General features: G+C 36.3%; 1 protein-coding gene across 2 annotated transcripts in view; it reads left to right on the top strand.

Moving 5' to 3' along the window:
- CENPF (centromere protein F) overlaps positions 1–26,558 on the top strand; it is an 80,804-nt gene that overhangs the window by 35,113 nt on the left and 19,133 nt on the right. For both annotated transcript variants that reach the window (XM_037823881.1, XM_037823873.1), the window contains exons 8-12: positions 9,771–9,896; positions 10,891–11,019; positions 14,593–14,715; positions 19,871–20,006; positions 21,798–25,201. In XM_037823881.1, the coding sequence (XP_037679809.1) occupies positions 9,771–9,896; positions 10,891–11,019; positions 14,593–14,715; positions 19,871–20,006; positions 21,798–25,201 (3,918 nt within the window). The remainder of the gene's footprint in view (positions 1–9,770; positions 9,897–10,890; positions 11,020–14,592; positions 14,716–19,870; positions 20,007–21,797; positions 25,202–26,558) is intronic.

The raw sequence follows: 26,558 nt of genomic DNA, 5'->3' as shown, positions 1-26,558 counted from the left end.
ATTATCCAAAGATCCAAAGTTCATAATCAGTTGCCCACGGCAGCATCATGCAGCTATGCATCCAACACCACAATTAATTTTTTTCCCAATTTTTAAACATTTTCATTACTCCAGAAAAGAAATAAAGAAAAAAAAGAAAACTCAATTCCTCCCCTACCCCTAACCACCACCCCCTCCATTACTGACTCATAGTATTGGTATAGTACATTTGTTACTGTTGATGAAAGAATATTAAAAATACTGTTAACTGTTGTACATAGTTTGCAATAGGTATATATTTTCCCCTATATACCCCTCTATTATTAGCTTCTAGTTATAGTGTCACACATTTGTTCTAATTCCTAAAAGAGATTTCTAATATTTGTGCAGCTAATCACGGACATTGTCCACCACAAGATTCACTGTTTTATACATTCCCATCTTTTAACCTCCAGCTTTTCTTCTGGTGACATACGTGACTCTGAGCTTCCCCTTTCCACCACATTCACACACCATTCAGCACTGTTGGTTATTCTCACAATGTGCTACCATCACCTCTATCCATTTCCAAATGTTTACGTTCACCCTAGTTGAACATTCTGCTCATGCTAAGCAACTGCTCCCCATTCTTTAGCTTCGTTCTATATCCTGTTAACTTATATTTCATGTCTATGTGTTTATATATATATATATATATATTTTTTTTTTTTTAAATTCAGTTTTATTGAAATATATTCACAAACCATACAGTCATCCACGGTATACAATCAACTGTTCACAGTATGATCATATAGTTATGTGTTCATCACCACAATCTATTTCTGAACATTTTCCTTACATCAGAAAGAATCAGAATAAGAATAAAAAATAAAAGTGAAAAGAGAATACCCAAACCATCCCCCCATCCCACCCTATTTGTCATTTAGTTTTTACTCCCATTTTTCTACTGATTTTTTTTCAATTTTTTAACTTTTGTTTATCAAAAAATTAAAAACAAACAGGCAAACAACAACCAAAAAAAACCCCACAACATTTCAAACAAAGCAATGGATTAAGGAAAACAAATAACCTAAAATAACTACTTTGCTTCCAATATGTTCCTACCATACCCCAAGAAAATTAATAAACCATGTCCAAACAGAGGAGTAAGAAAAACAAATAATCTAAAATAACTACATTGCTTCCGACATGTTCCTACCATACCCCAAGAAAATTAACAACCCCTAAGAAAACAAAGGAATAAGAGAAAAAAAAAACCTAAAATAACTCTATTGCTTCCAACATGATCTTACTATATCCAAGAAAGTTTACAAACCATAATCATTCCTGAGCATTCCCATAGCATTGAGATTACCCTCCATAGTTTATCTGTTCTTATTAGATTATCATTCCCCCTCCACTAATTGGTATCTCTAGGTCCCCTACATTCTACAGTATAAAATATTGTACATTTTTCACAGAATTCACATTAGTGGTAACATACAATATCTCTCTTTTTGTGCCTGGCTTATTTTGCTCAGCATTATGTCTTTTTTTTTTAATCTTCATTTTATTGAGATGTATTCATATACCACGCAGTCATACAAAACAAATCGTACTTTCGATTGTTCACAGTACCATTACATAGTTGTACATTCATCACCCAAATCAATCCCTGACACCTTCATTAGCACACACACAAGAATAACAAGAATAATAATTAGAGTGAAAAAGAGCAATTGAAGTAAAAAAGAACACTGAGTACCTTTGTCTGTTTGTTTCCTTCCCCTATTTTTCTACTCATCCATCCATAAACTAGACAAAGTGGAGTGTGGTCCTTATGGCTTTCCCAATCCCCTTGTCACCCCTCATAAGCTACATTTTTATTATGTGTTTATATATTATAATTAGTTCATATCAGTGAGACCATGCAATATTTGTCCTTATGTGTCTGACTTATTTCACTCAATATAGTGCCCTCGAGTTTACTTCATCAACCCATTCTTTTTAAGATGGTTTTGTTCACCCACCATACTTTCTGTCCTATGTACACAGTTGATGGTTCCCTGTATAGTTACATATTTATGTATTCACCACCATCACCACTATCTATATAAGGACATCTCCATTTCTTCCACACAGAAGGAGGAAGAGTCAAAGAAGTCAGAGAGACAAAATAAAATAAAAATTAAAAAAAAATATGACAGCTAAAAAGCAATGAAAGGAAAGATAGAATTAAATTAAAGTAGAATAAAAGAGCCAGACAACATCACCAATGCCAAGAGTCCCATACTCCTCCCTTATGTGCCCCTCTTATAGGCATTTAGCTTTGGTATATTGCTTTTGTTACATTAAAGGAAGCATAATACAAAGTTTCTGTTAACTATAGTCTCTAGTTTGCATTGATTGTATTTTTATTCCCCAATACCACCCTATTTTTAACTCCTTGCAAGGTTGACATTCATTTGTTCTCCTTCATGTAAAACATATTTGTATATTTTATCACAGTTGTTGAGCACCCTAGGTTTCACTGAGTTATACAGTCCCAGTCTTTATCTTTCCTCTTTCTTTCTGGTGTCCCACATGCTCCTCAACTTCCTCTTTCAACCATACTCACAGTCATCTTTGTTCAGTGTACTTACATTGCTGTGCTACCATCACCCAAAATTGTGTTCCAAACCTCTCACTCTTGTCTTTTCCTATCTGTCTGTAGTGCTCCCTTTAGTATTTCCTGTAGCACAGGGATCTTGTTCACAAACTCTCATTGTCTGTTTGTCAGAGAATATTTTAAGCTCTCCCTCATATTTGAAGGACAGTTTTGCTGGATATGGGATTCTTATTGGTGGCTTTTCTCTTTCAGTATCTTAAATATATCACCCCACTTCCTTCTTGCCTCCACGGTTTCCACTGAGAAATCTGCACATAGTCTTATCAAACTTCCTTTGTATGTGATGGATCGCTTTTCTCTTGCTGCTTTCAGGATTCTCTCTTTGTCTTTGACATTGATAATCTGAATATTAAGTGTCTTGGCATAGGCCTATTCAGATCTATCCTGTTTGGGGTATGCTGTGCTTCTTGGATCTGCAATTTTATGTCTTTCATAAGAGATGGGAAATTTTCGTTGATTATTTCCTCTATTATTGCTTCTGCCTCTTTTTCCTTCTCTTCTCCTTCTGGGACACCCAAGACGTGTACATTCGTGTGCTTCGTGTTGTCATTTAATTCCCTGAGATGTCTCTCATATTTTTCCATTCTTTTCCCTATCTGTTTTGTGTGTAGGATTTCAGGTGTCTTGTTCTCCAGTTCCTGAGTGTTTTCTTCTGCCTCTTGAGATCTGCTGTTGTATGTCTCCATTGTGTCTTTCATCTCTTGTGTTGTGCCCTTCATTTCCACAGATTCTGCCAGTTGTTTTCTCATACTTGGGATTTCTACCTTATGTTTATCCAGTGTTTTCTTTATAGCCTTTGTCTCTTTTGTTATATCTTCCCTGAACTCATTGATTTGGTTTTTTATTTGATTTAGCATATTTCTTTGAAAATCTTTAATAGATTGTTTCATTAAAGTGAAACATTATCTCAACTGTATCTTGATTGAGGTGTAAGTTTGTTTTTTTGACTGGGTCATATCTTCATTTTCCCTAGTATAGATTGTAGTTTTTTGTTGTCTAGGCATCTGGTTTCCTTGGTTACCCCAGTCAGATTTTCCCAGACCAGAACGGGTTCAGGTCTCAAAATGGGGTTATATTCGGAGTGTATCTTAGAGGAAAGACAGACTTTCCTGTGAGGTTTCCAGTCGCTGTGCTTTTCCTAACCTACCCAGCAGGTGGTGCTGTCAGTCTTTCACTCCCAACTGGTGTAAGGAGGTGTGGCCTCCTTAGTTTCTGTTTTGGCTGTTTTCCCCCAGGCTGTGGGGTCTGGTTCTGAAGGGAAAGCTAGGCCCCACCTCCTTACTCTTAGGGAAGATACACCCCCTAGGAATTTATCATCTGCATTTGAATAGTCTCTCTGACTCAGTTATCTCCACCCCTGTCTGGTTCAGAGTGCTGCAAACTGTAAATGGCTGCAGCTCTTTCTTCTGAGCCTCTTAAGTTCAGAGAGAGAAAAAGGGACAGAAAGGACCCCTGTTGGGGCCAGTACACAGCCCCCCAGTTTCACTCATTGGCCAGAGGTAGCATCCGGTCTTTTAGGCTCTCCCTCCCAGGACAGAGGAGTCCCCCAGCTGTGTAAGGTCAGTCATCACTAAAAGCCTCTGTCTGCTTCTTGGGAGTTTGTAGCTTGTATTCAGCAGTCCACATTTGTTAATTAAAACCCCAGCTGGAGCTCAGCTGAGGTATATTCACTCGCTCAGAGAGTGCTGCTAGTTTCTATCACAGCAAGTTTTGCAGCTCAGCCTGACATGGGGGAAGGGGGTCTTGGTGTGGTTCCTCAGGTTTTACTTACAGATTCTATGCTGCAATCTCAGGCATTCCTCCCAGTTCAAGTTGGTGTACAATGTGTGGACAATCACGGTTGTCCCCCAGCAGTTATTCCAAATTGTTTACTAGTTGTTCCTTGTTTATGAGTTGTTCCAGGGGCCTGACTAAATTCCACTCCTCTCTATGCTGCCATCTTGCCCCTCCTCCCTCCCTTAGTCTTTTGATGTCTGTAGGCTCTGTAGTGACATCCCCTGTTTCATTCCTGAGAATGATAATTTATGCTGTCTTTCTTTTTCTCTTTGTCAGTCTTGCTAGGGTTTGTCAATTTTATTGATTTTTTTTTTTTAATCTTTTCAAAGAGCTAGCTCTTTGTTTCATTGATTTTCTCTATTGTTTTTCTGTTTTCAATTTCAATGATTTCTGCTTTTACTTTTATTATTTCTCTTCTTCTGCTTGCTTTGGATTTACTTTTTTTTTTCCCCATGTTAAAGGTGAAAGCTTAGATTATTGGTTTGAGACTTTTTCTGTTTTCTAATATATGCATTTAGTACTATACATTTCTCTCTCAGCAATGCTTTAGCTGTGTCCCACAAATTTTGATATGTTCTATTTTTATTTTCATTCAGTTCAATATATTTATTGCTATCCCTAGAGACTTCCTTTTTGACCCATGGATTATTTAGAAGTGTATTGTTTAATTTCCAATTCCTTGGAGATTTTCCCATTATCTTTCTGTTACTAGTTTGATTAGATTGTATTCAGAGAACACCATCTAAGGATTTCAGTTCTTTTCAATTTGTTGAGATTTGTTTTATGGACTAAGTTATATTCTGTCTTGGAATTTGTTTAATGGGCATTTGGAAAGAATGTGTATACTGCTCTTGTTGGGTGTAATGTTTTTTAAAAATGTTGATTAGATCTTTTTTGATGGATGATGTTTTGAGTTCTGTATACTTGCTGATTTCTGTTTAGTTGCTCTATCAATTGTTGAGAGAAAGGTGTTGAATTCTCCAGCTATAACTATTGATTTGTCTGTTTCTCCTTTCAGGCCTATCAGTTTTGCCTTCCATATTTTGCAGCTCTGTTGTTTGGTTTATACACCAAAGGATTAACCCTTATATTATCCCTCGTTTTCCCTGCTAATTTTCTATGCTCTGAAGTCTACCTTTTCTGATATTAGCATAGCTACATCTAGTTTCTTTTGATTAATGTTTGCATGATATATCTTTTTCAGTGCTTTGAGTGAATATCTTGTAGCCACACATGTAGTTGAGTCATGTTTTTTAATTCACTCTGCCAGTCTCTGGCTTGTAATTGGTATATTTAGATCATGTATGTTTAATATAGTTGCTGATATGTTATGGCTTAAGTCTGCTATTTAATTTTTTTCCCTTTCTTTTCCTCCTCTCTTTTCTTTTTTCCTGCCTTCCTGTGGGTTACTTGAGCAATTTTAGAATTCCATTTTGATTTATCCCTAGTTTTTTGGGTGTTTTTCTATGTAGAGTATTTTTTTTTAGTGTTTTTTCTAGAACTTACATTATATTCACAGTTTATCACACTTATGTCACCATTTTACCAGTTTGAGCGAAATACAGAAAACTTAACCTCTCTCTCCATCTCTTTATCTCTTCCATTTATAATATAATTGTCTTAAATGTTTTCTCTGCATACATTTAGAACCACATTAAGACAGTGTTATAATTTTAGCTTCATCTGCAAACATAATTTAGAAAATTGGAGAAGGAAAGCCTTTTGTATTTCAGTATATTCTTGCTTAGAGTGTTGTTTCTTCCTTCCTAGTTTCTGTTTATTGTTTTCTTCCTGTTTGGAAAACTTCATTTAGCCATTATTTCAGGGTAAGTCTTTGGGCAACAAATTCTCTTAGTTATCCTTAATTTGAGAATGTCTGGATTTCCTCTTCATTTCTCTGGGTAAAGGATTTGGGGTTGACAGTCCTTTTTTTGTCCAGCACCATTGTGCTGTTCTTCATGTCCCAAGGTCCCTGGTCTGTCTGCCTTCTTCTCTCCACCTTCCAGAGTCTTATGTTTGTTTACTATAATGTCCAGGGCTTTTAGTTGTTAGTGGGGCAAAGAGGGAAACATTTGTCTATTCCATCTTCCCAGATGTGCAAGTCCGTGCAGTTTTATTGAGATATATTCACATACCATACAAACCATCCGAAGTAGTCGGTGGCTCACGGTATCATCACCTGGTTGTGCATACATCACCATGATCAACTTTAGAACATTTTTATTACTCCAGAAAAGAAATAAAAACAAAAAAGATAACCCAAATCCTCCCATACCCTTATCCCCCACTATTGTTGACCCATTCTATTGGTGTGGTACATTTGTTATTGTTGATGAAAGAATATTAAGATATTACTGTTAACTATAGTCCATAGTTTGCAATAGGTATATTTTTTTCCCATATATCCCTCTATTATTAACTCCTTCTAATGGTGTCATACATTTTTTCTAGATCATGAAAGAACTTTTTTTTTAGTTTGTACACTTGATCACAGTTATTGTTCACTACAAGATTCGCTGTTATACAGTCCCATGTTTTAACCCCCAACTTTCTTTTTGTGACATACATGACTCTAAACTCCCCCTTTCCATCACATGAGCTTCATTTTTATATATTCCCCTAACGCAATGCTTTACCCAGAGAAATACTTGATAAATGTTGATGGGAAGGCTGAAGGAGCAGTGGAGATTCAATGGGTCATGACCTTCCTTGACCCATATACTTATTCTCTTCATAAAAGGACTTCAATTTGAGTCCTGGATCTGCCACATCCCAGTTGCGTTGCTTTGAAGCTGTTTAGTTAACTTCTCCACCTATTGCCTTATTAATAAAATGACATTAATAATAATGCTTGTCTCATAGAGTTATGAAGATTAATGTAACTTTTGGGAAACCTTATAGCATAGTGCCTAGCACATGGTAAACTTATAATAATATTAGCTGTCATTATCACATTGAGTTCCTAGTCAATTAAGCATATTTTCTGCCAAGCCAGGACTTCCTAAGTATGAGCATTTCCACTTACTCTTTTGTATCCTACTTTGTTGTTTTAGGTGTGACAAGATCACCAAATCCGTTTTCTATCTAAAATAACTTGCTGAGGTCTTTTTTCATCAGATCATCAATTAAAAATTTTGACTAAGACAGTGCTGGGAACAGAGCCCTGGCTTTCTTTCTTTCTTTAGAGACTTCTCTCCAGGTTCCTAAGACACTGTTGGTCAGTGCTTTCTGAGGTCTTTTTTTTTTGTCCCAATGAACTACTAATCCACCTAACTGAAAACATCCAGTCCATCTTTCTCTTGTCTTATCTCTAAGAATAATCAGACTCTGTCATATGTTGCTGAAATCAAATTATGCAGTATTTATGCTATTTTCTGGTCTACCATTAGAATTGCTTATTAAATAAAACAAAGCTAATTTGAAAAAAATCAATACCATGTACTTAAGTGAACATAATGCTGTTTCTAGTATGCTTCTTTTCCAAGTGTTCACAAACCATGTGGATTACAAGGCTTCAATTCATGTAGAAATGGTGTTGGAGCAGCCAGCAAACCTGGAGTTCAACACTCACATTTTATACGTGAAAAAACTAGGCCCAGAGTTCTCAGTGAGTTCCCAGGGGTATATGCTATGTCATTATTTACAAGGTCTTGAGCCCTAGGCACCATTTTAGAATAACACGGAGCATTCAAGACACCTAGTGGTCAGCTACTCTTGTGTGGATTGTGTGTCAACATCAGAATGTCATTTTAAAAATTTTAAATAAAATGTAAAGACTTTTTATAGGCTTTTTTTTTTTTTTTTTTTTACTTACTATTTCCAGAAGGAGAGAATTCTTGATTCTGAGATATTTAGTAGAATGTTTTGTAGTTTGAAGGAGTGTCAGCAGAGGGAGCCAAGTGTTCATTCATCTATTACGCCATTCCTGAAAACTGTCAACTGTCAAATGTTATGGACAATTATTTGGGCAATGATTTTTGCCTCAGTTGTTTATTGCTGTATCCCCAGTGCCGAGAATAGTGTTTGACATACAGTGGGCCCTTAATAAATATCTGTTGAATTCATATTTATTATTGTCTTAAATGGTCTCTGTAATTCTCTTCCTTTGGAATTTAAACATGCAAAATAGTAAGAAAAATGACAAAGGTGTCTTGGTGTCCAAGGCAGAGGATTAATCTGAACCACTGGCTTTATATTTTACTTTTTGCAATTGGTATTTTCAAAGTGCTGACGTTTGCAAAATCTTTTAGTCATTTCATCTTCAAATAGTTATTAATTGTTGGCTGATTGGTCTTCTAGCAAAATATTGCCAGAATGTTTTCCTATTAATTCTCAGTTAAAATTCTAATATTTCTAATAGTTCTAAATCAAACTACAATGAGTCTTAGAAAAATCCATTAGTAGATGAAGATTTGCCAAATTAGGGGGCATTTCTTTCTTTCTTTTCTTTTCCTTTTTCTTTTTCTTTCTTTCTTTTTTTTTTTTTTAGTTATCTTTCTGTGGAGAGCATTTCTTTTGTACCAGGAAGTTCTTACCAACAAATATGAAGTTTTCATATGACTCTTTGGGTCTTTAGAGTTGTTTTGACTGTCAGTTTAAGGATTTAAAACCATGGAGAATATTCAGAGGAATGAATTTCAACAAGTAAAGAATTAAGACCATTTTGTTCCAATCTAATTTTATAAGAGCACCCTAAATTTTGATGTAGTTCACATTTAAAAAATTAGATTCAAGGATAATTGACTACGTATAAAGGTAATAGAATGTTCTTTGTAATGATGCTCATGGCAGCTTGGTTAAAAACTAGTTGTGATTTTCTCCGGAATACTGTGATCATCCAGAAATTTAAAGTGGCATACTGAGGGCATTGTGGGAAGAATCATTTTAATATTTAAAGTTTCCCAGGAAACCCATCATGCTTGAAACAGACTACTATATGAAGATAGTGGGTACCCTTTGATGACTTTACAGGCTTTCAAGTACATAGGTCAACACCACTGCATTTTAACCTCTCATTTCCATGCAACAAAATGTTAGATGAATTGTTATTCAGAAACATCTCTCTCTCTCTCATTGCTAATGTTTCATTCTAAACATTGCTCAGTTTATGAAGTATTTATTTAAATAAGCTAACACTTTACATCCTTTTTAATATTTCCCAAATAAAAATTTTATATGTGATAAGATAATTATATTGGCTTTGATATTTGGCTAATATTTTTATTTCATAAACAGTTGGGTTTAAAATTATCAAAACACTATGTAAACTTGAAGCAAATGTTAGGATGAATTTTTCTAAAACTCAAAATATTTGCTTCTTTACTTGAATAATTTTTGTTTTGTATTGAACTTTTTAATATGTTGTTAGTGTACTGCATTGGAACAAAAACTGAAAAAATTGACTGAAGATTTAAGTTGTCAGCGACAAAATGCAGAAAGTGCCAGATGTTCTCTGGAACAGAAAATCAAGGAGAAAGAAAAGGAGTTTCAAGAGGTAAGGTAAATGGATGCATGAAGAGTTTATCTGGAAGAATTTTATAGACATTTAATAGTTTGATCACTGGAAAAGAGGAGCTTTTATCATGATTTTGGATATTAAAGGGGAAATGCTTTGTGAGCAAAAGGTCACTATTTTCTTTCACACCTGTATTTTGTACTTTTTCCATCTTTCAGTTTTTGATTGGAGAATCAGAAGTCAGTTTTCTTTTTTATCAGTGTTTTCTGATTTGTTTAAGATTTGATACTAGGTAGGAAAGGATCATATATCTTGTTTCAAACACTTTCCTTGCTATGTAGGAAGTCATATTATGTTTTCCAGCTATTTTGATACCAAGGGTTGGCAAATAATTAGAAAGGTAGTTGGTGTGCTGGGTACAGAATTGGCAGACAAGTTGTACTCCTTTTCAGAAGTATTGCTGCCAGTTTGGTTCTTTCATGTGACTTACTCTGAAATTGTGTCATGCAGGTTGAGAGTCCATAGCCTTTTAATAAGAACAACTGGAAATGTCAATCTGGCATCCTTCTGTGGTTATCGAAGTTAACTGGTGTCATATATTTCCTATGCTTCTAAATTCTAGATGATTCTAAGTGGTATCTGGTATATGATGTTTAAACCCCATTTTTGAGTGTGTTTATTTCCTCAGCTGAGTTGTGACCTCTGCAGCTCAGCTCTTCTCTCTTTTGTCCTTAGATCCTTCAAAATAGAGGTGAATAATTTAAAATTGGGGGATGGGGCAGGAGTTAGCTAGTTTCCATGTGTTCAACTGGCAGACTTCTTCCCCTTCCCCTTCCCCTTCAGAGACCTGGATCTGATCACCAGAACCAGTGCTAGGGCTGATTATATTTATCGTTGAAGTGGATGGTCGGCTTGGCTCCCTGTTGTCTGCTGCTCTTTATATATAACATTGCTTGAAGGATGTTTGTCTCACCCTGGAATCTCCCTTTTTAATTACTGCCAATTTGATTCTTATATCTGTTCCTTTTTTTAGGAGCTCTCCCGTCAACAGCATTCTTTCCAAACATTGGACCAAGAGTATACTCAAATGAAAGCCAAACTTACCCAGGAGTTACAGCAAGCCAAGAATACTCATAATGTCCTGCAGGCTGAAATGGATAAAGTAGGATGCTAATTTAGTTTCCTTCCCTTAATACCCCTTTTTTCTTATACATGTTATTTCAATATCACACCTGATGTATCATACTTGTAAAGAAAGACTATTCTATCTTCTCTTTCCTTACTTCTCTAAGTGCATAGCAAATGGATCCTTGGTTTTCTCATCTCGAGAAAGAGGGGGGTGAGTTCTGATTTCAGATCTGAAAGTCTGTGGATGGTTCTGATGGTCTGGTGGTTCTTGGTCATGACCAGATGGGAGCTATCCCAAGAAATTTGTGCCCAATAATAGTTAAAAGCGTTGAAAATTATAATCAATTTACTTAACACTCACTCCAAAGTTGATCTCATACAGTTTTATGGTTTACATTTCATCTATAAGATGATGACTTTCAAATTTATATCTCCAGTTTGGATGTCTCTTTTGAACTTAAGACTCATGGACATATACTTGGTAGACACTTACGTATCTAACAGGCGTCTCAAACTTAACATGTTAGTAATTGAACTTCAGATATTTCTTTTCAAACTTGCTCCCCTCTCAGTGTTTCCCATTCCAGAAAATAGCAATTCCATTCATTACATTGCTTGGTCCATGTCATCTTCAACTCTTCTTTTTTCTTTCACACTTCTCAACTAATCCATTACAATTCTACTTTTATTTATGTATGTATTTACTTATGTCTATATTTGCACACATGCACATGTATGTGTGTGCATTATATATATAATATACATGCATTCAAACCTTTTTGTTGTTAAATATAGTACAGATACAAAATCCATATAGAACAAATGTACAACTAAAGTATTATGCAACATGCTGATTTGGTTTGCTAAAGCTGCTGGAATGCAATATACCAGAAGTGGGTTGGCTTTTAACAATGGGGATTTATTAAGTTACCAGTTACATTCTAAGTCTTTGAAAATGTCCAAATTAAGGCATCAACAAGAGGATACCTTCTCTGAAGAAAGGCCAATGGCATCTGGGTTTCCTCTGTCACATGGGAAGGCACATAGCTGGCGACTGCTGATACTTCTCTCCTGGCTTCTGTTTTCTCTGGCTGTCTCCGAAATGTCTCTGGGAAGAATCTCTCTTGGCTTCTCTGGGTCCTTGCTCATTTCTCCCAGGGTGTTTCTGTCTAAGCTCTCTCTCTCTCTGCATTCTCTTAAAAGGCTCCAGTAAAGGATTAAGACCCTCTTTGAACTGGGTGGGTCACATCTCCATGGAAACAACCTAATCAAAATGTCCCATCCACAATAGGTCTGCCCCCAACAGGGATGGATTAAAAGAACATGGCCTTTTATGGGGTACAGAACAGCTCCAAACCAACACACATGCTCTCTTGTAACCATTTCCCACATCAGGTGATAGAATTTTGACAACCCAGAAACCCTCCCCATGCTCCCTTCCTCCCTATTAAGAATAATCCTGACTTTTATGTTTATCTTTATATTCTATCTTGAATATGACTACTTTTCACCTCTCTGGTGCTACCACCCAGGTCTGAGATACCATCATTTCTCACCGGGATTAGTGCAGTAGACTCCTAACTGTCTACTTGCTTTTGCCCTTGCCTCCTTATGATCTCTTTTCAACCCAGCAGCCAGAGCAAGCCTTTTAAAATGTAAGTCAGATCATGGCACTTCTTCCCTCAAAACCCTCCAACCACTACCCGTCTATCTCAGAGGAAAAGCCAGGTCTTTTGATGGTCTGCAGGACACTAGGTGGCCCTCCCACCTCCTCTTTGACCTCACCTCCTCCTAGTCTCCCCTCACTCACTGTGTTGTAGCCACATGACTTCTTTGTCATTGGTTGAATACACCAAGCACGTGCCAACGTCAGGCCTTTGCCTTGCTCTCTCTTCCTTGATGCTCTTTTCCCAGAGAGATCTTCATGGTGTGCTCCTTCACTTCTTGAGCTTTCTACTCAAATGCTGTCTTACCAATGAAGTCTTTACCCTTGCCCCCAAGTACCTTCTGTTTCCTTTAACTTGTATTTTTCTCCTTAGCACTTATCATCTGACACACATCATAGTTATTTTCTTATTTTTATATTTTCTGCCTTCTAGTGCTCAAATCTAAGTTCTATGAGGACAGGATTTTGTCTTTTTAGTTCACTGCAATGTCTACAGCACTTAAGCCCTAAATATCTATAGCTTTAAAATGGCAGAACATGTAACAGTGGAGTTGTTCTTTCTCTTCTTGACTTGATCCATTTTGCCCGGGAGGGTGACACATTTTAGAGTTTACCCTGAATATGTTAGGTATTCGCATATTGTCCAACTTACATTCATTTTCTATGTTTGCTTCTTTGCTAAAATTAAGGATTTATTGTTTAAATAGAGTCTTTTATTTTTTGAAAAATTCAGGATAATTCAAACTCAAGCTATAGCAGTCTAAGACATCTTGACCTCCCTTATAGGAACCAGGGATAGGAGAAGGCAGCTGAGGATGGGGAAAGCTAGCATTTATTGGTACTTGTTATATATACAAGGAGTGGTGTGAAATGCTTATTCTAGACACACCCATCTGTTTATCTCTCCGTCTCTCCAAATCTGGTAAAAAGTAAATCCCTCTTTTCTACTACTCTCCCTAGGACAAATGGTTATTAACAGTTTAATGGGTATCCTTGAAGGCCTTTTTAAAAATACATTTACAACTGTAAAAATGGAGGGTTTTGGTTTTAACTGAAAGAGGACATTCTGTTGGTATTGCCTGAGCCTTGCTTTTATTGGATCCCCTAGTGATGAAAATTTAGGTTCTTAACATTTTCTTGTTTACTGTAGCCTGGTTGTAATATCATTGGGAAGATATATTTGTGTACATGCAGTGATATTTCTGTAAGACTGATTTCTAGAGGTGAAATTGATGACTTGGATTGTATAAGCATTTTAAATTTTGGTAGACAGTGCTGAATGGTGTAGTTTACCCTCTTACTAGTCCTAAGAGACAGCCTGCTTCCTCTCATCCTTGGTAATAGGAAATAGTCCTGGTTTTTAAACTTTTGCCAACTAAGTAATGAAAAATGGCATTTACTATTGTTTTAATTCACACTTCCTCAATATCTCTTGAGGTTATTTCTTTCCAAAGCTAATTTTCCATTTGTAATTCTTCTGTATAAATTTTTCTGTTTCTATCCTTTGCTCATTTAAAAAAATTGGTTTTTCATTTTGTAAATTAGATCATGAATGTGCTTTATATATTGTATTATGGATAGAAATCTTTTTTATTCCTTTATAAATATTGCAAATATGCTTTACCAATTTGTTTCTTGTCTTAACTTTTTTTGCTTATTTCTTACTCTGCATTTGTTTTATTTTTGTGATAAACTTTTGAATCCTTTATCGCTGCCTTCCCAGCTTCTTATATGCTGTTGCAAAGTGATGTCACAGGTTCATATTATGGCATTTTAAGTGAAAGTTACAGGGCTGCGTTTAGCTGTGACATATATTTTGTCTCACTGAAATAGATGGCATAAATTCTTATCTTCCTTGACCTTTTTATTATTTAAGAATAAATGATTATTAAAAAGTAAAAAATGTAAAAAATTAAACTTTGCCTTTTTTTCTCTTTATAGGTCTCATTGGTTAAACAACAGCTAGAAAAATATTTAGAAGAATTTAAGCAAAAGTTATGCAGAACTGAACAGGCATTACAGGCAAGTCAGATCAAGGAGAATGAGCTGAGGAAAACCAGTGAGGTATGTGAGGAGTAGAGATGAGTATTTTTCAGCTTCTGTATAGGATGAAGTGTGATGGTTGAAAGAGAATTTCTGTACTGTTTTTCAGTAGTTTAGGACCATATATATTTTTCTCTCTTATTTTTCAGAAGTATTACATACAGTGTTATATATATAACCTAATTGAACATAAGTGGGTTTTTTTCACTTTCCACCCCATTATAATGCTAATATATATTTAGTAATTATAGGAAAACATGGCTTGTATTAAGAATGCATACTATATTTTTTACAATAAGTGTTTAGACTACCTGGGAAGTGCGTGGACAGAAGAAAGAAAGCAAAGCATTTTCTAAATGAAAAGAAGCAAAATTGATGATAGGACATGTTATAGAAACAAAATTGATGATAGGACATGATATTTGAATTCCTTTTCCAAGAGTTGGCTTTTGATTCATTAAATATAAAAAGCCCTGTGGAAAATCATAGATTGAAATAAATAAAAATGATGACAAAGCGTTCCTAGATTTAAAATTTGTATAAAAATATCAAATATTTGTAAGTTAAATTACTTTGGCTTCAAATGTCAGTAGTAGCATCAGTGTTGAGTGCCTGCAAGCACAGGTTGACAAATGCCCTTGGAGATTTATATTTGGATATGGATTCCCAAATAGCATGGATATGAGAGGAGTACCTTGATGTTGTTTCTACTGATAGGATTTTATCCACCCATACTTTTAATTTGGCATCTCTCTGAATTTATTTAGTGGCCTGGAGTTCATTATAAAGGACTTAATTAAGAACCATTTAGGGACAGTTAATAGACTGAAACAATTCAAATAGAGCCATAAATTAGTATTGTAATTTTAGTAAGAGGCATAGCAGAAGATAGTAGAGGTTTCTTTTCAATCAAATGCCATAGGAAAGAATGTTTTTCCACTCATTCTTTAAATATTCTGAGATCACTTTTTTAGACTGTAAAGAGTGTTTTATTAAAATCTCTGTAAAGAACAATTATTTATCCAGGTGCAAAAGCCTAAATTTATTTCTCTCCAAAGCTGTAAGAGTATATCACAATTGTAAAATCAGAACATCTGTCAGTAGCAAAGAGGAGATTGTTAAAGCAGCTAGCCTCAAAGGTGCAATACATTACTCCAGCGATATTACGCCAGAACTCCAACAACCCAAGCGGAAGAAAACTTCAAATCAGATGATGGTTTCATCAGTGGACGTTTTCAAATGGAAGTGTTTGTTTCAGCAAAACAAATGTTTGCCTTTTGGCCAGTGGGGACCAACCAACAGATGCTTCCGCTAACATTTCCACAGGCAGACTGGCACCAAACTCTTCCCTCTGTGAGCTTCCCTTTCAGCCAGGAACTCTCCTGCGACTCCACTGGCTGCCTGGTGGAAACATTTTGTAAAAGCGATCATCTGGTGAAGAGGGTCCAGACATTTTCAAACTGTTTGCTTGCCAAGTTGCAGTAGTGGTCTGGACATTGCCTTGCAGGTGTTTCTGAAGACTTGTTCATCCCCACAGGATCTGGTCTGTAAGCTGTGGAGCTTAAATGCACATCACGTTTAACTTATATTTAATTGACATCTGGGTAAAATGAGGGCAGTCATGTGAAAGTGCCTAGCACAGTGCCTGGTAATTAGTTTAGGTTTGTTCTTAATTTATGTCTTTATATGTTATTTTGAGGATGGTATCAAAAATTCAAGGAGTGTAGCTGGCTCTTGCATTTTGAATTGGGATGGAATCAGAAAAGTGATTTACCCAGTTAGAGTGGTGGTATAATTTAGTGGTTAAAATGTTGGCGACTTAAGAGTATGAGATATTTGAAATGGTTGCTTTTCTGCCACCCACCTTCTGTGTGACTTCCCTTTCTGAGTCTGACTTTCCCCTTTACATATAGGGACTAATAATACTACTTTCCAAGACCATAGTCATGATTAAATTAAACATTGTATGTGAAGTGCTTAGCCCAATGCCCAGCACATAAGTGCTCAGTAAATGAAGGTTGTTGTTGCAGGCCCCCTGTTTGTTGCATTGGTCTTGACAACTGCTGTGTCCTTTTATGTTACCATTGTTTGCTGTCACCCATAGGCACAGAGAGTGACAGTGCCTTTGGGGTTTCCTTAACATGAACATTTTTGCCTGTTCTATTATTCTCTATCATCCTGGGTAACTTTCCGTATCTAATTGTAAGTAAGTACCAACAAGTTTAGCATGTTTATAGGTTTTGGATGCTCAAATAATGTGACATTTGTATGGAAATTTTCCTTGTCTGTGTTTAGTAAATTAATATGATGCTTGCAATGAAAAATTGTCAGTCCTGGAAACATGATTTAATGGCCCAATCAAGGGTAAAGTTAGCATTTAGTATCAAAGTAAATGTAGGCTTTAGGTAAGCTATTCATCCAGCATCCAGTGCCAGCTCAGTAGCCTGGGGCTGGACAATAAAATACCTTCATTTGATAGTCAAGATCAGGAATACTAGCTTAGGGACCTTTCTACACATAGGGATCTGTATTACACTAGGTCCTCAAAGGAGTTTTGTCTGGTTGGCAAGTATGAAGAAGTGGAAGGGGAAAAAGTACATTTTTTTGTATCTATCCCTTTTTGACAATATAGACTTCACCCTAGCAGGGGATGTATTAAGCTTCATTCATGGATGGGATCATGAAATGCCACACTAACTGAAATTTGTTTTGTCTGGCCCTAGGAAATGATGCTTCCCTTGCCACTCCTAAACCAAAGTTGATCAGGGTGGAATTGCTTGCTAAGCGCTAATGCTGGCTTATGGTTATGGGGATTTTTGTTGTGCTTTTCCAGAGTAGTGCCCAATTTTGCAAATCATGTGAGGCTGCAAGAGATGCCTAGGAGAATAAATTCTTGTATGCTTAACTCATTGTTGATAACGAGCTACCCAATCAAGTCTTAAGTGGCTGTAGCCTCGCAGAAAACTAATTGCTGATGGATGACAGCCCGCAGATCCATTTTCAGATGTTCATTTTCTAAATTCTGGCCTTTTAAAATTCTTGGGTTAGTCATAGCCATAGCATTGTAAGCCTGCTGGGCCCCAGGATTGGCTGAACATTTCTTCATTAGCAACAAATATTTACTGAGCAAATGCCAGAATAGAGAAAGACATGTTAATCTTTCCAGTGAGCTGGCTTTTCATTTGAATGTCTCCACCATGGACAGAGCCAGAAAGAGACCAACGGACACAAACAAATCTCCCGCTCCCTCCCTCCCTTGTGACCTCTCTTCCTCTTCTCCTTAGTGTCTTTCCTTTGTACTATGATGTGCCCTGCTTTGACACACAGTGTCTTCCCAGCTTTCTTGTCAAGCCTCTAGATGGAGACGTCATTTGGTCTGATTGAATTTTTAGGGTAAGAAAATATAAGTTGCAAAATAAAATCCTAAGTCATCCCAGGTGGTTAAATTCTAGCGAATCTTTCATGTTGAACTCATTCAGCTGATCTTAGCACTGATCATGGAGGTCTGGCTAATGTTACATTTTGGGAAGAAATACACTAATAATGCTCCATTACCCTTTGTTCAAGTGCCTTGGTAAAGTGCTCCACTTCAGTTGGAGCTGCCCTTTAGTTCTTGATTGACATCTTCATTTGATAAAGGTGTCTGTTTAGCCTAGCGGAAGGGAGTCAGAATTAGGACAAAGATGGAGGAGTCTAACTACAACAGGTTCTGTCTTGTTTTTATAATGGAATGATCATATATACACATGAAGAGAATCACTGCCAGCAAGTTTTCAAGTACTTTCTACTAGCCAGATTCTCCCTCTTCTTGAATTTGGCTTTGCAACATCGGTGCCCATCTGCTGGTAGTAACCAGACTGATCATTGAAGGCAGCCTTCCAGCACGGCATTGCCAGGGCCATCTGTTTTCTAACGGTGCGATAGGGCTTTGGAGGATGGGTCTTAATGGTTTCTTTAAGATTCAAACATTTTTGCCACTTCTCAGAGGGGGACTGTTTGTATTTTTTTGGAAGTATGGTTTTGAAAAAGTTCTTTCTGCTAAGTCAACAAAGAATATGTGTATATATATTTATATTAATATGTATTTTCTTTATCAAGAATGTGAAGTGCTTGGTTCTGTCAGTTTATAATGATATATGCCAACTCCCATGGTCCAGAGGGTGGCATTCAATATAGAATGAGATTCTCATCAGCTATAAGATCATTGAAAGTTGAAGAACAGGTGGAGGAATATAGAGGATTCATAACGTTAATTATGTGAGTCTTACATGGTAAATAAGCAGTAGTGTTTTTATTTGGCATCCACATACTGCTTGGTTTTAAGATTCAGAAAAATAGACCGGTCTCCCTAGATAATAGAACAGAATTGCATATGCCTTTCTATTGAATTATTGCACATTGATGCATGGATACTTCATTTAGTCAAGTACTCTGAAAATCTGTTTTCACTGCGAAAGCTCAGATCCCCACATCCAGAATGAATTCTTCTTTCTGTGCTCCATCTCTGATTTTCCATAGCACACAGAGGCTAGCACATCCCAGTGTGTATTAAATTATTGGTATCACATCTTCCCCTATTGGAAGGTACCCACGTTGAGGGTAGGGTCACTCTTTTATGCATATTGCATCTTTCAAAATATCCATTCCAGAATCTTTCACATTGTAGATTTACTTGATTAAACATGTGTTTGATGGTAGTTTTACCAATAAAGTCATCTCCATAAGAGTAACCCTTAAGACGGTTCTGCATTGGAAAGGAAATAGAAATTTGTCAGTTGAAGTTTTTGTCTTACTAACATGTCACATATTTGCAGAATGTATTTGATTGTTCAGGAGTGATAGGAACTTGTAATTTCTGAGTATCTTGTATATAAGATTTTCCTTATAAACTAACTCTTCCACAAGTGCGTGGACAACCAGAAAGTTCAAAGAAATTTATATTTATTGAGGGAAAAAAAGTGATCAGATTTGGATCTTTTTTTTTTGCTTTCTTTGATTTCTATTTGTATAATTGTTTGGTTAAGTCAGGATGCTTAACTTCATTAAGTACTTAAAGGGTAAGTTTGATTCCTCCACTCATAAGATAAGCAAACAGCTCCATTAGGGACCCTTATTAAGGCCGAAGTCCTAAATTGTTGGAGTATTTGTTCTGATTATAACTAACTATGTGTTTTAGGAAATGAAGACGGAAAACAGCCTCCTCAACAGACAGTCTGAGCAAAGAGCCAGTGAAGTCTGCCACCTGGAGGAAGAACTCAAGAAGGTCAAACAGTGTTTAAATCAAAGCCAGAATTTTGTAGAAGAACTGAGAGGTAAGCTTAGTGTTTCAGAGTTATTTCTTCAACCTGTTGTTCCCATGAAGTCGGGTTGATGACATTAGCACACTGAAGAAACTTCTTTGAATCTGACTGCATTTGAGGTGGAGAAAGCATTTTTGCCGCTCTCATTTTTTAGTTTCCAGAGTGATAGTTGGACGCTTTTTTTTATAGGAACATATTAAGTCCCAAAATGCCTGGTTTTCAGCACTTGGAAACCAAAAGGGTAAATATTTCCCACACAAAACTAAATTGTCAGTGCTATCTCTCGCCCCAGAGTCCCATTCTTTTTGTCTCTAGTGTGTTAGTTAGTTTCATCCAGAAGCTCTTCTCCCTGCTCATTACCTTTTCCCTTATAATGGGGAAAAACTTATATTAAATGCATGTTTTCCAAGCTCTTAATGACATTGTTTTTTGATGACTTACTTGACTGAATGATTTTATTTCCTTATTTGAAAGCCAATGTATTTCGCTATACACACCAAATGAACCCATCATTAGTTTCCCATTTGTTTGCTTGTGCCATATGTCTTTTACTTATATTTATTTTCTTAACTGGGGTATTTGCACATCTAGGATTTCTTTTAATGCCGACCTGCAGATTGCGTGTCACACTTCTCTGTGACTATTTTCTTCTTAATCTCCCTAAGACAGTTTTCAGTTTTTCCGTAGTAGTGTGGTGGAAATGTTAATCTTTGACTTTCTTGAAGGAAACCTGTAAGAAAAGGAAGAGTTAGGGCATTTTTCAGTGTTGGTCACCAGTGTCATCTTTTGAGATGCTCACAGCCAAGTGGTTTGATAGCCATTGCGGAGCTGTCTCCACAGCTGTCAACTCTCAGTAGGTAGATTGCGAATAGTTGGTTAAAATTTGTATTTTTTCCATTTAATATGACATCTTTATCATCTACTCTTGAGGTTCTCAACTCTTTTATCCCCACCATCCTTGAGGGATATGAAGCCTTTCCACCACAGTTTAGCAGAAGCATAGCCGTCATTCTCAACTAGAAGGGGCGGGCGGGTAGAGGTAATTTACTGGGTAGAAAACAAGGCAGTAATTAAGTTTTCAAATGCTTCCACAGGATTCTCATATTCATAGACACACCCTTACTGTGAGGGGCTGGTAGGTGGGTAGATAATTGTTCCTACAACAAAACTCATGTAGAGGCCTTAAGAGATACTGTTATATAGCATTGTTTACTCTTTTCACATCAGTCTAATTCTATGGCTTTTTGCCTGAAATGGTAGAGTAGTAGTTATTTACTTTTCTGGGACTTCGGAATTACTCCAGAGCAAAGTAGGCTATTTCTGTTTCAGTGCTGTGCTAGACTCCCAATTTTCTCTCTTTGAATAAGTATTTCGAAAAGGGAGAAAATGAATACGTGCATACGCACATACAAAGAAGAAGGAGAAAAGAGTTTCAAGTGCTTTTGGAAAATATTCCTTGGTATTTTATACAACATTAGTTGATTAAGCTGCCTGAAAAGATTTTGGAAAATAATCCTTGGTATTTTTTACAACATTAGTTGATTAAGCCACTTGAAAAGAAGATTAACAAATGTATTGCTGTCCTTAAAATGATCATTTTTCTTAATGTCTTTCTATCAGCTTAGATAATTATCAGGTATTCCAGGAGATACCCAGGCAACAATAATGCCAATTTTTATACGGCTTAAGAAGCTGTTAGTTTGTTTGGATTTAAATTTTTTTTTTTATTTTTTAAGAATTTAGAATTCTTGTAGGAAAACTATTAAAAACATTGACTTTTTTTTTTTTTTTCTTTTTTAATAGCTAAGAATAACTCCCAGGAAACCATGTTAAGAGATCTTCAAGAAAAAATGAATCAACAAGAAAACTCCTTGACTTTAGAGAAATTGAAGCTTGCCCTGGCTGATCTGGAAAAGCAGCGAGATTGTTCTCAAGACCTTTTGAAGAAAAGGGAGCATCACATTGAACAACTGAATGATAAGTTAAGCAGAACAGAGAAAGAGTCCCAAGCTTTACTGAGTGCTTTGGAGTTAAAAAAGAAAGAATATGAAGAATTAAAAGAAGAGAAAACTCTGTTTTCTCGTCGGAATAGTGAAAAAGAACGACTTTTAAGTCAGATGGAATCAGAAAAGGAAAGTCTGCAGAGTAAAATTAATCACTTGGAAACCTGTCTCAAGACTCAACAAATGAAAAGTCACGAATACAATGAACGACTAAAAACAATGGAAATGGAAAAAGAAAATCTAAATGTGGAGATCAGAAACCTTCACAATGTGATAGACAGCAAAAGTGTAGAGGTAGAGGCACAAAAACGAGCTTATGTGGAACTACAGCAGAAAGCTGAGTTCTCAGACCAGAAACATATGAAGGAAGCAGAAAACATGTGTTTGAAAATTTCTCAGCTTACTGGAGAAGTTGAAGATCTAGAACACAAACTTCAGTTACTCTCAAGTGAAATACTGGACAAAGACCAATGTTACCAAGACTTGCATGCTGAATATGAGAGCTTCAAATATCTGTTAAAATCCAAAGATTCTTCTCCAGTGACAAATGAGGATCATCACAGAAGCCTTTTAACTTTTGAACAGCAGCCCGCAGTGCACAATTCCTTTGCAAGTATAATTGGAGAACAGGGAAGCATGCCTTCAGAAAGGAGTGAATACCATTTAGAAGCAGACCAAAGTCCAAACAATTCAACAGTCCTACAAAATAGAGTCATTTCACTTGAGTTTTCATTAGAGTCTCAAAAGCAGATGAATTCAGATCTGCAGCAGCAGTGTAAAGAGTTGGTGCAAATCAAAGGAGAAATAGAAAAAAATCTCATTAAAGCAGAACAGATGCATCAAAGTTTTGTGACTGAAACAAGTCAACGCATAAGTAAATTACAAGAAGACACTTCTGTTCATGAGAATGTTGTTGCTGAAACTTTAGTTGCCCTTGAGAGCAAGGAAATAGAGTTGCAACTGTTGAATGAAAAGTTTGAAACTGAGCAAGCAGAAATGCAAGAATTAAAAAAGTGTAATCATTTACTTGAAGAATCTCTAAAGGAGCTACAGCTTTTGTCTGAAACCCTGAGCTCAGAGAAAAAGGAAATGAGCTCCATCATTTCTCTAAATAAAAAAGAAATTGAAAAGCTGACCCAAGAGAATGGGACTCTTAAGGAAATTAATGCAAACCTAAATCAAGAGAAAATGAACTTACTACAAAAAAGTGAGAGTTTTTCAAATTGTATAGATGAGAAAGAGAAAAGCATTTCAGAGTTATCTGATCAGTACAAGCAAGAAAAACTTATTTTACTGCAAAGATGTGAAGAAGCAGAAAATGCACTTGAGGATCTTCAGGAAAAACACAAAACAATACAAGAAAAGAACTCCAAGTTAGAGTGCTTGCTGAATGAATGCACTAGTGTTTGTGAAAATAGAAAAAATGAGTTAGAACAGCTAAAGGAAACATTTGCAAGGGAACATCAAGTATTTTTAACAAAATTAACTTTAGCTGAAGAAAGAAACCAGAACCTAATACTAGAGTTGGGGGCAGTGCAGCATGATCTGAGATCTGAGATGACTGATATCCAAAACAATGCCAAGAGCGAGGCTCATAGTTTAAAGCAAGAAATCATGACTTTAAAGGAAGAACAAAGTAAGAAGCAAAAGGAAGTTGATGCTTTATTACAAGAGAATGAGCGCCTGATTAAGTTAGTGATGACTCAGTGTGAACATCAAAATCTAGAATTGGAACCAATTAGGGACTCGGTGAAAGAAAGAGAAAGTGAGGTACATAAATGTAATGTTCAACTTCAGATGGATCTTGAAGTTAGAGACACTTCTGTAGACAGTTGTAATGCACAACTGATGCAGTTAGAAGCTGTGATAAAAAATATGGAATTAAAACTTCAGGAAAGTGAGGAACAGAAAGAGTGCCTGCAGCAAGAATTACAGACGATTAGAGGAGCATTAAAAACTGGGAGTGTGCAACAAGATACTCAGTCACAAGAAATTAGTGACCCCAAAGATTGTGAACTAGATACAGAAGAAAAGTATATTTCAGTGCTTCGTGAGTTGTCAACAAGTCAAAATGACAATGCACAGCTACAGTGCTCTCTACAAACAGCAAAGAACAAACTGACTGAGCTGGAGAAAATGTTTGAAATACTGCAGGTTGAAAAGTTTGGACTAATATCTGAGCTGAACGATTCAAGATCAGAATGTATCACAGTAACTAGTAAAATGGCAGAAGAAGTAGAGAAACTAGTAAATGAAGTAAAAATATTAAATGATGAAAATGGTCTTCTCCAAGGTGAGTTAGCTAAACAAACACCAGAAGCTGGATTTAGTGAACAACAAAATGAGCAGAAGTCTATGTCCCTGAATCCTTTGGATGACAGTAATTTCTGTGAGCAGTTGACATTGTCAAACAAAGAAGTTCAAATGCACTTTGTTGAATTACAGGAGAAATTCTCATCTTTACAAAGCGAACACAAAATTTTACACGATCAGCACTTTCAAATGAGCTCTAAGGTATCAGAACTGCAGTCCTATGTTGACACATTGAAGGCTGAAAATTCCATCTTGTCACTGAACCTGAGAAGTTTTCCGAGTGACTTGGTAAAGGAGGGACAGCTGGGACCCGAGGAGGGGCATTTTCTGTCACTGTCATTCTCTGGTGTGACTGACAGCACTAGTCTTACCGGTTTGGGAGAATCCTCTTTTTACAAAGATCTTTTAGAACAGACAGGAGAAAAATCTCTTTTGAATAATTTGGAAGAGGCTGTTTCTGCAAACCAATCTAATGTCAGTGAAGCGTCTTGCAGCAGTCTAGAGGACAGTCTGACCAAGAAAGAAATTCCATCTGCCCCGGTGAGGAGTACTGAAGAACTTAAGACCCTCTGTCAGACATACCTGCAGTCGCTCAAGAAGCTGGAAGAGAAAATCGAAAGTCAATGGATTATGAAAAATAAGGAAATTCAAGCGCTTGAACAGTTATTGAATTCTGAAAGGAAAGAGCTTGACTGCCTTAGAAAGCAGTATTTGTCAGAAAATGAACAATGGCAGCAGAAGCTGACAAGTGTGACAATGGAGCTGGAGTCCAAGCTGGCAGCAGAAAAGAAACAGACGGAGCACCTGTTACTTGAGCTCGAAGTAGCGCGATTCCAACTGCAAGGACTTGACTTAAGTTCGCAATCTTTGCTTGGCACTGACACAGAAGATGTAAGTATGTGGGATTTAGGTGTTTTTTTCCTTTATTTATATTCAGAGTAGGTACTCAAATGTTTTTTTGAATTGCAGTCAACATTAATTCTAAATTAAAACTATTTTTAGGATTCAAGGAAATTAAAACAGTATACACTAAAATTTTTTCAAAGTGAACCAGAACTTGATGAGAATAAGTAAACCTTATTTTGGAGGGCAATTTCCATAATGATTAGATTTAAACACTGTTATATGGAAAATTACTAGAGATGTTTTTAAAGTCTCCTGGAGAAAATTATATTATGGGGTCAGAAGGTCTTCTCTCAGGATGTACATGTGTTTTTATTCTTTGTGAGTTAATAAGGGATACTTAAATATTGAATTAGAGTTTATGAATGATAATGTGATATGAAATTTAGCCTCTCATGTCCTTTCAGACTATTTTTTTTGTATCATTTGATTTTTTTTTATTAAATTCAGTTTTATTGAAATACATTCACACACCATACAATCATCCATGATATACAATCCACTGTCCACAGTATGATAACATAGTTATGCGTTCATCACCACAATCTATCTCTGAACATTTTCCTTACATCAGAAAGAACCATAACAAGAATAAAAAATAAAAGTGAAAAAAGAACACCCAAATCATCCCCCCATCCCACCCCATTTGTCCTTTAGTTTTTATCCCCATTCCTCCACTCATCCATACACTAGATAAAGGGGGTGTGATCCACAAGGTCTTCACAATCACACTGTCACCCCTTGTAATCTACATTATTATATAATTGCTTTCAGACTATTTTTAATGTTACAGAATTATAACCATGAAAATAAATGTAGGAGATTATTGGATATTACTGAGTAATTTTCTCTTTGGCAATTTGCTGTGATACAAATATATGATTTGTTATCAGTCATTCCAAGAGACATTTCTTTCTTTATTGAGTAAGTAACTGTCTAGTTTATGGGTCACACTTGATTCCCTCTGTCTCTGTGAGGTAGGGTAGGTGGTGGTGAGGTGGCAGCAGTAGTAGTAGCAGAAGCAGATCTGCATTTTACGGATGAGAGAAAGTGAGGCTCAAGCATGTAATTTATCCAAGAACGCAGATAGTAGGTACCGGATCTGTGAGCCTACTGCTTTCTCTTATTAAAGAATGTCATAAATACCGAAGATGGAGGCTGAATATATGCCATGGAACTTGTTAGCCTCTTTATTTGGTAATCATAAAGAGTAATTTTATATGTAAGCTCCCTTAGAGTATTTCTAGCAAGAAAAAAATATGAAATTTAAATATGTTGTGATGTATATGGTTAAATAACTCATCTGAAGATACCTTACTCGTAGTAAATATCTTACTCAATGCCT

This window comes from Choloepus didactylus, chromosome 2 (genome assembly GCF_015220235.1).
Source record: "Choloepus didactylus isolate mChoDid1 chromosome 2, mChoDid1.pri, whole genome shotgun sequence".
NCBI classification, from domain to species: Eukaryota; Metazoa; Chordata; class Mammalia; order Pilosa; family Megalonychidae; genus Choloepus; species Choloepus didactylus.
The sequence above is the reverse complement of the archived record's forward strand: the minus strand, read 5'-3'. Positions and strand labels throughout refer to the sequence as shown.